At 34.9% G+C, this 16969-nt stretch overlaps 1 protein-coding gene and 2 long non-coding RNA genes across 3 annotated transcripts; 2 read left to right on the forward strand and 1 right to left on the reverse strand.

Annotated features, from left to right (window-relative positions):
* Positions 1-412: 412 nt before the first annotated feature.
* On the forward strand, positions 413-3033 carry LOC113076667 (uncharacterized). Its single transcript, XR_003281223.1, has 4 exons — positions 413-576; positions 708-787; positions 2706-2749; positions 2930-3033. It is a non-coding gene; the product is annotated as an uncharacterized LOC113076667 (long non-coding RNA).
* Positions 3034-3361: 328 nt separating this feature from the next.
* Positions 3362-10926, forward strand: LOC113076670 (uncharacterized). Its single transcript, XR_003281225.1, has 3 exons — positions 3362-4319; positions 9505-9588; positions 9979-10926. It is a non-coding gene; the product is annotated as an uncharacterized LOC113076670 (long non-coding RNA).
* Positions 10927-12982: 2056 nt separating this feature from the next.
* LOC113076671 (uncharacterized) lies at positions 12983-15552 on the reverse strand. Its single transcript, XM_026249356.1, has 6 exons — positions 15544-15552; positions 15066-15171; positions 14512-14616; positions 13927-14091; positions 13378-13560; positions 12983-13236 (listed from the first exon to the last, which is right to left on the reverse strand). Exons 1-6 carry the CDS (start codon positions 15550-15552, stop codon positions 13025-13027), a joined length of 780 nt encoding a protein of 259 aa, XP_026105141.1. The 3' UTR covers positions 12983-13024.
* Positions 15553-16969: the final 1417 nt, after the last annotated feature.

Here is a 16969-nt window from a genome sequence, read left to right on the forward strand (position 1 = left end):
ATTCTAAATTAGTAATAACTTACTCTATTTATATATTAAGCATAGCGTCAGTTCTGCCAGGTCACATTAGTCAAGCTCGCATCAGCTGATCTACGTCTACCTATAGGAATACGATGCCTATTACTGTATACAGTACATATATAAGCTCCTTCAGTATTATCAGCAGCTGTCGCGTTTCTCAGGAGCGAATTACCCTGCTCCATCCCCAGCTCCACCTCTCGTCAGTCATTATAGCATTCTGATTACCCCTGAATCAGACTTAAATTCTCTTAAATATATTGTACATTAAAATAAATTACTGATATCTGCAATACATTTATGTTGGTTCTGTTTTGTTTACCCTACGGGGGGTTATTGCTGCTTTTATGATTCTATGCTAGGCTGCATGGATGCGTAGGGAGTTCTTGTCCAGAACAGAACCATACCACCAATCAAAACTATATGCTAACTGTCAATCATATTTGATGATAGTGCTCTTGACAGAAATAGTGTTTAATAAAATTTGATATCTTGTATATTTTTAATACAGATCCAGTCCAACAGAGGGTAGCCAGCAATATGAAGCCAAAAAAAAGTGTTAAGTACATTTTCTCTATTTAAAATTATATGATGTATCAACTACACATTGATTCTGCCATCACAGTTAGGTATTGTCTATACTGGTATATTGGTATACTTATTTCAATGTTATATTGACTATCTTTCAGATGAGTGTCCAGAATGCTGTTGGAGAGTGAGGCAAAACAACTTTGACTACTCCAAGGTTTTGAAAAGAAGAGTGAGAGAGGTTTGTCTTTCTAAAGTATTTTAAACGCTCTTGCTTTATATCAATGTACTCGCACTCACTCATTATTAATATTTAAATTCTTTTTGATTCTACAATGAATAAGGACCTGTGTCCTCAAAAGCATTTTTTCACGCGACTGGCACATTTGCACACGCCGCTGAGTTTCTTTTTCACGCTGATGCAAAGAGCATTTGTGGTTTTTTACCAGTCGCCAAGAGTTGAAGAATGTTCAATTTTGGGTCAAATGCAGTGCTCATCACTGTCACTTTTTACCCAGCTGTCCAATCACCGTTGAGGAGGCGCGGGACTAATAACACACAACCACCACACTCTGCTCGTACAAAGTCAATAGATGACAGCAAAAAGCATAATAATGGAACAAAATAATTTTAAACCAGAGCCAGAGCAAATACTTTATAATCTATCGACAATTTTGTATAGAAACAACACAGAAACAAACAATCTGTGAAATGAGATAACTAGTAACACTTTCGCGGATATTCCACATAATAACAACAAGCAAAGCACTGCCAAAACACTCTCAAGCACTCACACTCACGCACTTATCAGCTGGCTAAATGGTTTGGTGGACACACAGCCTAAAACTGCTTTAAAAAAATATCTGCAGTGTTTAAGCACTTGATTCGACAACTAGATGTTTTGAAGACTGGATTTAGTGTTCATGGAGTGAGCACTAATGTCACCATTTTTACAAACAAGATACATACAAAGTTTACTTTACAATAATAGAAAATAATTTGGCTGTATGTATTGCTCACATGATGTAGAACGCTATCCGAACAATACTTTGGTTAACATCAAATATGTAGAAAAAGTCTTAAATAAATCAAGGTATTATGTAGTAGGTTTTAAATGTTTAGGTAGGTCTTATTTATGTTGAAATTTATTTAATGGTACTTTTTGTAGTTCTTTGTTGTCTGTCTGACCAATATAAATCCTACAATTGCACACACAGTTCTGTAAATAAATGTACTTTTCAAGTAATTATTTGACTTTGGTTTTCCTTCAGAGCTTCATACTTTTTTGCAAGTAAATAGGTCTTAAATTTCCTTCACAATGGTCATAAAAAATGTGTTACAAATTTTACATTTTACTTAATGAAACTTGCAGAAACCCTGAAAACATTAATGCATAGATAAATATGGATAACTCTTTGGATATGTTATATAATGTAATGTCAACATGAATAGAAACTGTCACAAGGTTTTCATGTAATTTTCTAGATCCCTCTAGACCCCTAAGACAGTATATGATACTGTACTGTACCACTTTGAAACAATCTTACAGCAGTAAATGTTATTTTTAAATGTTATTACATGTTAAAGCTACCCTGTATAACTTTTTAAGATTATTCTTAGCAAAAAAACAGTTTGTTGTATCAAAAGTATATGTGCTCATTCATTCATGTGGAATTAATTCCACTAACTAATAAAGTATTCTCGTAAGCGTAGTATCTGCCATTTAATTACATTCGAGTGAGTCGCTCAAATGGTGGCAGCCATGTTGTGCCTTCATTTTGAAAATACATTCACCAAAGAGGGACATACCTGGAAATTTAAGCTTCGCCTTTTGCGTTTTACACTCAGTGACACTCATGGGAGAATTCGAACTGGAAGCCATGTTAATCTTGGAATAATATGGCCACCATAGGAGTTAACACACTCGGAATTGAAATGAGCAGAAATTAATATTTACTGGTTAGTCATGTAACTTTTCATGGCTAGATGGGGGAAAAAATCACACAGTGTAGCTCTAATATTTTCCAACAAAGTATCTTTGAGGACTCCAGACATAAAGACTGTACTTGCTGCCACCACAATGGCATGACTTGTGCCAAGACAAACGTTGCTGGATATTGAGTTGTGATAGATTTTTTTTTTTAATGTTTATTCTATAGGGAACAGAGGAGGTCCTCATTTGTTGGGTTCCATGCAAGACCTGGTAGGTGTACTAATGTACAGTTTATTAAATACACAACATTTTAAACATTAACAATGTCGACAGTTACTAAAATATTTGAATATTTTTTTAATAGTTATATTTCATAAAATGATATATCATTTTGCTAGCCTGAATTAAGTTACTCATTAAATCTTTACTCAGAACATTGTCTCTTTACAGTGGGACCAAATGGAAAGACTCCTGGGAGCCCTCCTCCCTTCTTGAATAATGAATTACATTTTTATTTTTATTTTGTATTTTCTTTTATAATGAATAAAATAACTACAAACATAAACAAAGTTATTGACTTGTAATTCATTGCCTAAATTGCATATGCTATATAGAGTACATACAGATCTTTATAAATAACCTAATTAAAAATCCTCTGTTAATTGTCAGTTTTGTTTGAATAACTGTTATATCTACGTCTGTACGTCTGTTATGTTCTCACCTGTGTTTGTCTGTGTATGTAGTTATATATGTACTGTCTATATATTGGTTGTAAGCAGGATTTCTTGTAACTTGGTGGATGGGGAGGACTTCCGGTTATGGCGCGTAGCTGGTAGGACGCACGAGGAGAGCTCGCTGCCAAATCTCTGAATAAATCCTTATAATAGACCCAAACTTATATGTAGCCGATTGAAATAATATTAAAAGATACACGGGACAAAATGCCACCGAAAGCAACCAAGTCTGGACAACAATCGAAGTCACCGACTCAAGTTGAAGGAGATAGCCGAGAGCAGACTAGCAAACATGGCGATGAGGTACAGAGCGCGGCTACAAACGAAGTCATTTTAAGTGCAATTAACTCTTTGAGGGCGGACCTTTCTAAGCAATCTACCGAAATGCTAGATGCTATAAAAAGCATACAATCCGATTTGGTGGCTCAGTCGAAAAGAATTGGGGAAACTGAGGAGAGAATTTCGCAAACCGAGGAAGACGTCACAGCTCTTCAGCATAAAGTTAAACAACTGGAAGGAGTAACTTCATTTTTGCGCAATAAAGTTCAGGATCTGGAAGATCGCGGAAGGCGCTCCAACTTGCGACTGGTGGGCCTACCTGAAAAGGCAGAAGGCTCGGACACATGCGCTTTCCTTGAAAATTGGCTTCCAAACCTTTTAACCGGCACTTTCGACTGTGCGCCGGTTATTGAACGAGCTCACCGGATCGGACAAATTAATCCTAACCGCCCAACAGCTTCGAGACCGATTGTAATGAAATTTCTGAATTACAAAGATAAAGAAAAATCTTTGAGAGCAGCTAGAAGGCTTAAAGAGCTACGGTATGAAGGACAACGAGTCAGCCTGTTCCCGGACCTGTCAACTGAGACACGACAGCGACAGCGACAGTTCGACAGTGTGAAAGCCCAGCTCAGAGACAAGGGAATCCCCTACGGCATGATATATCCGGCCAACCTGATAGTCACACACGCCGATCGGCGCCACATTTTTAAATCCGTCTCTGAGGTAGAGGACTTTATTCGGTCAGTGCAAGCTACAGGTTGAACGCTGTGATGCAGGAATCGGATGACGAACTTGAACCCTAACGGTGATTCATTTAGGCGAAGGTAATGCCCAAGGAGGTGAATAACGATGTAACGTTATACTATTCTTGAGTCTGACTGTATTATAAGAACTACAGGTCTTTGTGTTAGTTTAAATAGTTCAAAACTGTTTTCTTTTTCTCTTTAATATAAAAAAGTTCAACATGTCCATGTATCAAAATAGGTTAGAAAATTATACAGTTCATCATTGTCCACAGTATAAGTGAAAGTTAAAATGGTTAGATCTCTGGTCCAGACCAGATAAGTACTTGGCAGCGAGCCCAGTGGGTATATCGTGAATGAAGGCTCGCAAAGTTTGCTCCATACTATGGATCAAACGTCGTTCATGACTGTAAGTTGGTTATTGGGGGGATATATGCATTTTGATAGGGGAATGCATTTGGGGTTGTTCTTTACGTGTTCATTAATGGTTTGTTTAAGTGTATGTGTAATCTTGTGGTGGGGTTTTTTTTTTTTTTTTTTTTTTTTTTTCTCCATTGCGGCAATATTTACAGGACAAATCAAAGTAATTAATGGCTAATAATTCAGAGATCAAAATTACTAGTTGGAATATAAGAGGGTTGAACAATCTTGTAAAACTTAAACAAATACTGGGTAAACTGAAGCAAATGAAATCGAGCGTTGTTTTCTTACAAGAAACACATCTGATAAAAGATGATATTGGCAAAGTTACTAAGAGATGGCCGGGACAAGTTCATTATGCCTCTTTCACCTCTCGTGCAAGAGGAGTTATGATTCTCATTCACAAGTCTATCCCATTTCAATTAAAAGGACAATGTATAGATCCTTCAGGGAGATACATAATTCTTAATGGTACAATTCTAACCACACAAATTAATCTAATAAATTTATATGCACCTAATGAGGACGATCCCAATTTTTATCAAAATTTATTTCTCACCATATCATCATACAGTGGAAACTACGTAATAGGAGGAGACTTCAACTGTGTATTGAATCCATCATATGACCGCTCCTCAGGAATAGGGAATGCTCATCAACAAACCCAAAGGGTTATTGAAAAATATATGTCGGATTTGAATTTGACTGAAATCTGGAGATACCTTAACCCTAACAAAAAAGAATTTTCATGCTTCTCCAGTACCTATAAAACATTTTCTAGAATAGATTATTTTTTAATTTCAAATAACCTAATTTCAAAAGTTGGTAAATGTTATTATGATAGTATTATACTTTCGGACCATGCCCCAATTACAGTATCAATCCAAATTAATAACCTCTCGTTCTCCGCTTTTAGATTCCGATTCCAAGCGAGATGGCTTCAAGATCTCGATTTTGTAAATTTTATGGACACTAAAATAGATCAGTATTTTCTAGTGAATACGAACCAGACAAGTGCCTCTGTGAAATGGGAGGCCTTTAAAGCCTATATAAGAGGGGAGATACTAAGCTATACAAGGCATAAAACCAAATTATATTATACTCAAGTTGGAAACCTAGAAAAGCAAATTAAAGCAATAGAGCAACAACTATTTAATAGATATGATCCTCTGAAACAAAAAGAAATATTAATACTCAAAGCCCAATATAATGAATTAACTAGTAGCAAGATAGTTAAAAATTTAATGTGGTTAAAACAGTCTTATTATGATCAGGGCGAAAAAAACGGGAAACTACTCGCATGGAGAATTAAAAAGATTCAAACGGATAGAACAATTAATTCAATTATAGATGAAAATGGAGAGGATATTGTAGATTCACAAGAAATTAATAATGTTTTAAAGGCATATTATGAGAATCTATACAAATCAGAATACGCAAACTTCTCAGAAAGACAAAATTCCTTTTTGGATAAACTTAATTTCCCTACTTTATCAAATGAGGATAGATGTAAACTGGAGGGAAATTTAAGTATTGAAGAGCTGCAAGAAGCATTACAGTGTATGAATAACGGAAAGGCTCCTGGGCCTGATGGTATACCTGTAGAAATTTATAAAAAATTTGCAGTGAAACTTATGCCCCACTTACTTGATGTATTTAACGAGTCGTTGGAAAAAGGAGTTCTACCACCTTCATTAAGATCTGCAATAATAACTCTTGTATTAAAACCAGGAAAATCTCCCAAGGATAAATCATCTTATAGGCCAATATCTTTAATGTCTTGCGACACGAAAATACTCTGCAAAGTGCTGTCTAATAGAATTGAAACACTGGTGCCCAACCTCATCATGAATGACCAAAATGGATTTGTTATTGGAAGACAAGCCTTTCATAACACCCGTAGGGTATTTAATATACTATACAAAAAACAGAATGCCAAAGACCACGCAGTCCTGTCATTGGATGCCGAAAAGGCCTTCGACAGAATTGAGTGGGGCTATCTATTTGAAACGCTTAAAAGATTTGGACTGGGAGATGGTTATCTTAAATGGATCAGATTACTTTATACAGAACCTCAAGCAGAAGTAATAACAAATAACCAAATTTCAAAACCATTTAATTTAAGTAGAGGCACACGCCAAGGTTGTCCTTTGTCCCCCCTACTATTTTTATTTGCAGTTGAACCTCTTGCAATGACAATTCGTAATAGTCCGGATGTAAAAGGTATAACAGTAGGAGAAAAGGAACACTGTCTATCTTTGTTTGCAGATGATATTATAGTTTTTCTTTCAAATTTGAAGACTTCTATTCCGACACTTAACAACATACTATCAGAATTTAAAAGTTTTTCAGGTTATAAAATTAACAAAAATAAAAGTGCCCTGCTAATCTTAAATGAAGATGAAAGGATTAATTCTACATATAACAGGCAATTTACTAATACCCCTGAAGGATTTATATATTTAGGTATTAAGATAACTCCTAATATAAAGACGATTATTGCGACTAATTATGACCCATTAGTAAAGAAAATCATAGACTCACTGGAAAGGTGGAAAGCATTACCCATTTCCATTATTGGACGCATAAACATTATAAAGATGTCAGTTCTGCCCAAGATTTTATATCTTTTCCAGTCAATCCCACTTCCGCCACCAACCTCTTTCTTTTCCACACTTAATAAAACCTTTACAAAATTCATATGGAATGATAAACGACCTAGATTACGCTTATCCCTTCTCTATCTGCCATATGACCGGGGAGGACTTAGAGTACCAAATATTAAACTTTACTATTGGGCAGCCCAACTTTGTACAGCCATGTACTATTTCAAGAATACGGACACCTCTCCGGCATGGGTTGATCTGGAAAACAGTGAAACAACACACTCTTTACAGACATATCTTTATTCTTCCCCAATAAAAACTCTAAAAAAATATACCAAAAACCCTTTTCTTAGAAATACCATATCTGTATGGTATGAAGCACATAACTTTTTAGAGGAAGGAATTAAATTGTCGGGTCTTTCACCAATTTGGGGTAATTCAGTATTCATACCTGGCAGAAACGATATTGGATTTAAAAACTGGATGCTCAAAGGCATTAGTCAAATTAAAGACTTGTATGAAGAAGGTTCTTTGATGTCCTTTCAGTTAATGGTGAAATACTACGGCCTTCCTCAGAATCACTTCTTTAAATACTTACAGGTTAGGAGCTTTGTGTACTCCCAAATGAAAACGTATACAGAACCTCCACTGTCAACTATTGAAAATTACACTTTAAAGCATTTGAACAGCAGGGGTAACTTATCTTCTTTTTACAATTTACTTCTTGAGGGGTCAAAAGAAAATTCTCTATCTTACCTATCTGCTTGGGAAAATGATCTCCAGGAAAATATTTCGAAAGAAGAATGGGAAGAATCATGTTTATTTGCCCAAACCCATAGCATCAATACAAGATGCAGACTACTGCAGTATAAATGGCTTTTTAGAACATACATTACCCCAGTAAAGCTAAATAAATTCAATCCAAATATTCCTGACTGTTGTACAAAATGCAGAGAAGAAATAGGTACACTTTATCATTGTATGTGGGAATGTAAAGAGATGCAGAAATTCTGGAAGGAGACTCTTTGTTTGATCTGTCAATTAACAGAAGAAAATGTTCCTCTTGACCCAAAACTGTGTTTATTTCATATGTACCCAAGTACCCTGGTTGTGAATACAAAGAAGCGCAAACTAATAGATTTTAGTTTGCTGCAGGCCAAACGTGTCATTGCATTAAAATGGAAAGAGACTCAAAGACCCTTTTCTAATCAATGGATCAAGGAAATGTCCTCTAATCTTGCTCTGGAAAAACTGACATACATCATCAAAGGGAGGTTAAAAGAGTTTTATAGCATTTGGAATTCCTTTCTACACTTCTGCAACCAAGTAAACCTGACAGGAGAATAGAACTCAAGGAAAATATCAATGTTAAATAGTAAATTGCTGCTGATATTGTATGTAAATAACTATTCCCTGTAAAAACCTTTTTTTTTTTTTTTTTTTTTTTTTTGGGGGGGGGTGTATATGTGTAATTTTATTAATTTATTTGTTTTTATTTAGTTACATATTTGTGTATATATTTTTTTTTTTTTTTTTTTTTTTTTTTTTTTTTTAAATTATTATTATTATTTCTAAGTTTTGTATGCTGTCCTGGAGTCATTTTGTTTTGATGTGATGTTCAGATGGTTGGATGTCTTGTTTTAATGTTGAGGAAACCTAATAAAACATATGGGAAAAAAAAACAAAAAAAAAAAAAAAAAAAACTTGGTGGATGGGTAGGACATGGTACAGGAAGAAACCTATTATATTTTGTGGCTGTTTAAATTTTAGATTAATTAAATTTGATGTAGTTGGAGATATTTGCTCTACTTTATGCCTTATGTTCAGGTTTGTGTCCTTCTGTCCAGATGACATTGAGCGGAGAACATAATGATGGTGCTGGTTCCACCCCAGGGCAGGAAGTAGAACAGTAGTTGGCATGCCGTGTAGATGTACTATCATTATCTGCCTCTGTAATTGGATAGAAGACCAGTAGTAGTTGTCTTTTGATCTATTATTCATTGGCAATGCAATAATTATGCATTCAAAGCATCAAATTGATTTAATATTGCCATATAATTATAAATAGATTTAAATACATAGAAACAGAACTGTTTCAATTTCCAAGAAACAAATGTTACTTGTTTTACACAAGCTGAACAGGATTGAACAAAATAACCTGTATTATGAATATCAGGTGATCAGAGAACAAATATAAAATAATGGTTCATACACTAATAATAATTATCTTGTCTTTTTAGACTTCTAAAGCTATACAGATCCACTTTGGGAACTGGAAACCCTTAAAGCTCACCTTCACCTGGAAATGAGAGAATGGGTATATGGTAAGAAAATTCTGAAAATTATATCTGACACAAAAATAGTTTTGTGTTTATTATAAAGGTTGACCCCTGTGATAATCTTTTTGTCATATATCAGCACCATGTTATTCTGCTGTAGTAATCACAAATGAAATGCTTGTCTATTACAATTTCACAAGCTCTAGCACAAACATTTTTATAGTCACTTGTATGATATTTTAGAATAATTTTCATGAAGGTGGATTTTCTTTTGACAAGTAACGATAATGATTAAAAGTTTATTTTTGATGTTACTAATGCAGCACTGAATAATATTTGTAGATATTTGGAATTGTCATGTTTTTCGGGGCTTTGACTGCTGTGTGATGATGCGTCATCTTTTTCTTTCTGTTTTTCCTTGCAATTCCTCTACAGGTCTCGGTGACTTGACAGAGGATGCTACCTATGGGCTCAACAGTCTCATCAAACGGGGGTCACTCAGAAGTCAACACAGACAGACTGTAAATGCAAACAGCAGTATAGGCGCTTTCGATTACATTGAGCACAGGACTGGTGCACTTAAGATGTGTCCTAAATAAACCTGCCTTGCTTTTATATTAAACAGCCCTTTTTATGAAGTGATTTACAGTTTAAGGGAATTGTCATCAGAAACCCAACTGTTAGAAAATAGTGCACTTAGATTTTTACATTTCAAACCAAAGCTACTAAGTGTTTTCACCCATAGCTTAGAGATAATAAAGAGCCACATATCTTCAGGAAAGTATTGACAATATAAATAATGGCACTTTGCTAAAATGTTCAGATTATGTATTGTTATTAGAAACAAGGACAAAATACTAACTATGTGTGAAGGTCTTATCCTTTCCAGCACTTTTATACAATGTCAATTATATCATAAAAGTTTTTAAGATATATTTACCTGCCTTCATTCTTAAATTCAAAACTCAAAAATGAAACAAGATATCAGCCTGACTGGCATCACCAAGTAGCAGATTAATAATGTTAAAAGTAATTTTGAATGTTATTACAATGCATTACCGGTATTTTGCTTTAAATAAATCATTGTTATTTTTTGCATGTAAAAAATCTGATGAAGTACATTAATTACAATGTACTTTACTTCAATATTTCCATATTATACTTTGTGTATGTATGTAAGCTATGTATGCAATATGTATATACTGTTTGTAGTTTCAGCATACTTGTTAATGAACACCATCAAATCGATATTAAACCATACATGTTTTTCTGTTATGCTTTCCATATCGCATCATCTAAATGTACATCAATATAGTCATAAATCATATCCACTGACATTCTGTAAAACTGTATGGAGAAATATCTTTCTTTGTCTTGATGCATATGTGCAATACTGTAATAAAAACAATTGTGATGTTTTTGCTTGTTGAATGAACTTCCTATTAAAGTACCATTTGGACACATAATTGGTTTATTTTTTTAGACAAATGCAGATATTCACAAGTTCAGGACTTGTGTTTTCAAGTGCAAAAACACTTCAATAGTGCATATTTTACTTAGGTGTGGTACATACATATGTGTACTACTGTAATAAACACAACTGTGATAGCATTACCTGTTGTGTGAACTTCCAGTACCATTTGAACACATAATTGGCTGACATATAATTGACTGACTCTAGACGAATGCAGATGCTCACAAGTTCATGGCTCATGAAAAAACACTTAATAGTGGATATTTTACTTAGATGTGGTACATACATACTGTATGTGGACTACTGTAATAAACACAACTGTGATAGCATTACCTGTTGTGTGAACTTCCAGTACCATTTGAACAGATAATTGGCTGACACATAATTGACTGACTCTGGATGAATAAAGATGCTCACAAGTTCTTGGCTCATACAAAAACACTTAAATAGTGCATATTTTACTTGGGTGTGGTACATACATATGTGCACTACTGTAATAAACACAATTGTGATGGCATTGCCTGTGGGGTTGGAGGTTGGGCCTCCAAAGGCCTCACTGAAACTATGCCTGGGTCAGGGCTGTGTCCATGAAATGTTGAAATTAAAGCCTTATGTAGGACTAACCCAAATACATTGTTGAAAATGTCTTGGCCTGGAGAATAATATATGCCAGTATGAAGATGAGAAATGGGTCCTGTTTTGAAATATTGACCTCTGAACTGTGACCTCAGCACATGTTGAAAGCCTTGTCATTCAGGAAGAGAAGGGGCTACAGACATGGGACCAATTGTTGTAAAGAGCCCTTCACTTTAGCTATGTGACTATACTCTTGTGGATAGAGTCACTAAAAGGGGGTGCAGTCAATTATGGTCAAAATTTATTTTCACCTATTTAGCAGTTACATATTGAAAATATTATCACACAAATGCTATTAACATCCACTTATATCCCTAGGTGTACTATTAATTAATTGTTTATAACTTCCAATTCTAAGTAATAGGTTATATTGATTTAAACTACAATTCCCTATAGCAGCGCAATGCGGCCTGATACAAATTTGCGTCATTTTTGTAGTTGTTCCAGTTAGCAAAGTATTGCTGTAAATAAGGTTGCAAAAAGAAACATCTACGGAATATATCAACCATATAGTACAGACGAAGATGTACTTACACTGTATTTAGATGATCTATGTTAAGAAAAAGTTATATTGTTAGTTTATTTCAGATATTTTGGAGCACCACAGCTTGTCTTGCTGGCAAAATAGGGGTTTAAAGTAGGGTTATACAACCATCTATCAGCAGAATAAAGGTTTTACTGCAGCTGAAGTCTTAAAACGTTTGTTTGGCCATATGGCTTTACTAAACTGCCCCCTTTGTGCTTAAAAATGTGATGTTAGCATAGCTAAACAATAATGCTTTTTTTATGCATTTTGTGTTAGCAGCAAGGATTAATGTGCCTTATATGAATGATGTTTGGGTAAATATGGCATTGTTTGTATTTATTTTGCGTATACTCTCTGACGTGAAACAATTTACTATAGTAAATTTTATTATAGGCTACTGTATTATAGTATGTACTGTACAGATTTGGAAGCTTAGCTAGACTAGGTATTGCATTTGATCTTACATGTGTTGTGAAAAAAATAAATAAAATAAATAAATAAATAAATATATATATATATATATATATATATATATATATATATATATATATATATATATATATATATATATATATATATATATATATATATATATACACATATATATTCTATTGTTGATCCATTTGTCAATGTAGAAAATATGTGGTGAACAAATGTGTACAAGATAAAAACAACAAATTATAACCAAAACTGAAATAATGATGATAATTGTTTTACTAAAGAAATTAAGAATCAGTCAGACAGTGATTGAAAATTCAGATTCAAGGTTTTATTATTTACAATGGGGAGAGCTAACTTGAGCTACTCAGTCAGGAAACCAGTTTGTGCAGTGGAGAAGAGAGAATCTATAATTCATCATCCGTAGAGGCATCTGTGGAGACATACTCATATGGGTCTTCATCATCTTCTTCAACAACAGATCCACCATTCCCATTTACTACTATTTGGGAGTAGGTTTCTTTCACAGCTACCATGTCTGTTTTGATCTCCTCACATTTTTGGAGGACAGCACTGTGCAGGCCATGGTAAGCTTGACCAGACAGTCCTGAAGGGTAGCCTAAAAATCTAATTGGGATATACAAAAAAAACAAAAACACAATTAACCAAAACATTAATATTGCAGTTTGTATGAATTATCATCTGCAAGCAGTTAAATATAACTATATGAAGTAAACAGAATTAAGAAATTAGTACTCACTCTGTGTGGCCAGGTCATCTGCTAGTACATTAGCCTGGTCCTTCAAGGCCCTGCAGGTTCTTGTAAGATGAGTCCAATGTTGTTTCATTTCCTCTAAAAGTATAGCCTCTTCCTCAATCAGTCTCTCCAGCTGCATCACCCTGTCAAAAACCTTCTTCTTCATGCCTAAGGAAGTGTCAGGTTCTATCAAGACAAATGACCAATTGAATTAATCACCATATTAAAATACTACCTCTTATTGCCTTTTTGAGAGTAAAATCCAATAATGGCACAATTCTTTGTCCCTACAACATAGGCAACAAGTGATTGGTGTTGAATCTACAGTGTGAAAAAGAAAAGGGCGAGCCCGAATCAGACCTTTACTCATTTTCTTGAGTGTAGTCTGAGTTGGCAAAAACAAAACAAATAAAATTTGATATAGTCTGTTCCAGATTTTCCAAAACAAATGAAAAGCACATGCTGGGCCTCTTTCCTTTGAAAGTCGGAGTTTAATGAGGTAATCGTTTAAATGAAGATTCACTAAAACTATCAATGTCAAACTTTACAAACCAGAATCCCAAGGCCAGATAGGGCTTTCTGCTGCCAGAAGGTCTTCAACTGAATCTACAGATTCTGTGGTGGTTGGAAGATCATTGTATTGGGATATGGCATTAAACAGCTTTTTCTTATCCTCTCTAATCCGTCTTCGGATCTTGTGTCGCTGTTTGTTACGGTCTGCAGAAAAAACTAATAATTTTAAGGAGGATATGCATAAAGTTTGGTCATTGTGCTAATGGACATCCAAAAGGCTCCTTACAAAATATGTTATAAAGCGCACATATCATCGGCGACTAAAAATACAATTGTACAATATTTTGACTACACCTCTGGTTAATTTAACCATAATAAATAACCTGGAATGTGGCCAATGTTCAAGTAATGGAGGGAGTTGGGTGATGGTAACATTGGACATATAGGAAGGCAGGACTGTTCACTCAATGTAGGAAGGTTGTGTAGTGGCTTAAGTGCACAGTGTAGATGGAAGACTTTGTTCAGTGTTAAGATATGATCAAATTTAAATTACTTAGATACAGCTATAGATCTCACATTTTAAAATGAACTCCACAAGTACATGAAGGCATGGAGGCTACTTTCCGGTTACTCGATACAGATCCCTCTTTTTCTGCTGGATGCCCAAGAATAGGCCTTCAATCAGATGTTGCAATGCCACTGGATCATCTGTTCTGAAGTCATCTGGTGCTGTAAAGTATTTATGAAGGTATTTGATCAGTATCATGCATTTTCTGTGCTATCAAAAATAGAACAACTATACTATTTCTATAAAACACCTTATACATTAAACATGGTAAAAGGAGGATTCAATAAGAAGAATGTAGTAGGAACACATGTAAAAACAAAAAAGGACATCTCCAAATGTTCTGCCAAAGAATCTGAAAACATTTTTTCAGTTTGCTAATTTTTCAAGGGTGAGTAAGTATTATATATATTTGAGGGAGAAAACTACATCAAGTTCAATTATTAACTTAGCATTTTGAGCCATTTCTTCGTTGATTTTCACTTTTGTTGTTGCATGGTTTCTCAGCGAGCTCCTCCTACTACTGTGAGGAGTATTTCACAACAAGTAAAAAAAAATAAAAATAAAAAAAATAAACACATTTTTCTATCTATAGAAAAAAGTACATACTTACTGTCAACTGCCCCCTGTCTCACATCAGTGACCCACTGTTGCAGTTCCTCATCAGAACTTTGCGTGCACTTCTTTATAGCCTCAATGTCCTCCTTGACTTCCTTTGTCTTTTGGATAGTCTCAAAAGAATAATTAATGGAAAGTCACAAAAACCTTCAGCAATACTGAAAGTATTAGATACTTGGTATGTACAACTTATAAGTGGACTTTAGACAAATGAAATTTAACCTTCATTGACGAAATCTTTATTTTTTACTTACCTTCAAGTACCGTGTAGACAAGTACTTGTGCAGGTTTCATTTTTTGCGCTCATTCCATCCTCTGGCATGCAATGTGATCATATCTACTCGTGCTGTAATGATGAAGGCATAAATGTGCTTTTCAATTAGTGGTTAGTCACAGAGTATGTTGAATAAAAAAAAAGAAAAAAGAAAAGCTGTCTTAACAATACATGAGAACTGTAAAAAAGGACCACTCACCAGCCTCATGTATTTTGTAGTTAGAGCCACACAGGACAAAAAGCTGTTCACTTGTTCAACTTCTTCACCAATTGTTGTGCCTGCCTATTTCAAAAGGAGAAAGTGTATTAAAGCTGATGTCCTATCTGTTACGGCACAATTTAACAGGCAAAGCACTTATTCACTTTCTGGAATGTTTAACACAATGTTTCCAGGTCTAATCCCATCTTCACATTACCTTTTCCACAAAGATATTGGAAGTTCATCTAAATTTGAACTTTTATTGTGAAAGTTGTTTAAAATACCTAGACGTCAGAGGAGACTGTCCCTCTCAGTGTGACACTTGCAATACAGAATTTGATGCCAATGCAAACCTTAAGAATGTGTTGCCCCTGTATGCACAGATTCAGCAGCTTTTGCAAGAATATGGTGTCAATCTTAATGAAAAAACTAGAACCTGTGTGGTTCTCTCTGACATAGAGTCTGGTGAAGAGTATCAAATGTTATGTGACAGTGGAGTTCTTGGAAAAGATGATTTGATGCTAATTTGGAATAGTGATGGCACACCAGTGTTCAAAAGTTCTACATGCAGCATTTGGCCAATTCAGTGTCAGGTAATTGAACTGGAACCAGAATTGAGAAAAAGTCACATTTTGATGTCAGCGTTATGGTTTGGGCCAAGTAAACCATCCATGCTAACATTACTAACACCATATGTGTTAAAGAAGTCTTATCATTTGCGATTGAAGGTATTGACTGGTAAGACACACAGGGAAACCGGCTAGTTTCTAAAGTGTTTGTGGTGGTTTGTAGCTCTGATTCAATGCCTCGTCCAATGCTTCGTAACACAAAGCAGTTCAATGGTTTTTATGGTTGTGACTTCTGTTATCATAAAGGTGGTAATTCCTATCCATACGATCAACCTGAACCCGCACTTCGAAATGAAAGGGTTCATTTCAGTCATGCAATGTCAGCTTCATATAATGAGCCAGTATTTGGAGTCAAAGGGCCATCTCCTTTAATGAAGCTTAGTCATTTCCAAATGATAAATGGTTTCATTCCTGAATATCAACACAACGTGTGCCTTGGAGTCACTCGGCAACTGTCCACATTGTGGTTTGATACAGCAAACAGTGAAGCCCCCTGGTACATTGGCAAACAGACGGAAGAGGCTGATATGCGACTTTTAAAAATAAAACCTCCTGTTGAGATAACTAGGACACCAAGATCAGTGAATGAAAGGAAGTTCTGGAAAGCTTCAGAATGGGAAACATTACTCCTATTCTATGCTCTCAATGTACTGAAAGGAATACTCCCTGCCAGATTTTGGAATCATTTGTTTTTATTGGTGTTTGGTGTATATATATTACTCTGGCTCTTAAAAAATTTGTAATAGAATTTCAAAGAATATATGGGAAAGACCACATGACATTTAACGTACACTTGC

The sequence above is a fragment of the Carassius auratus genome, unplaced genomic scaffold, assembly GCF_003368295.1.
Source record: "Carassius auratus strain Wakin unplaced genomic scaffold, ASM336829v1 scaf_tig00021006, whole genome shotgun sequence".
Taxonomy (NCBI): Eukaryota; Metazoa; Chordata; class Actinopteri; order Cypriniformes; family Cyprinidae; genus Carassius; species Carassius auratus.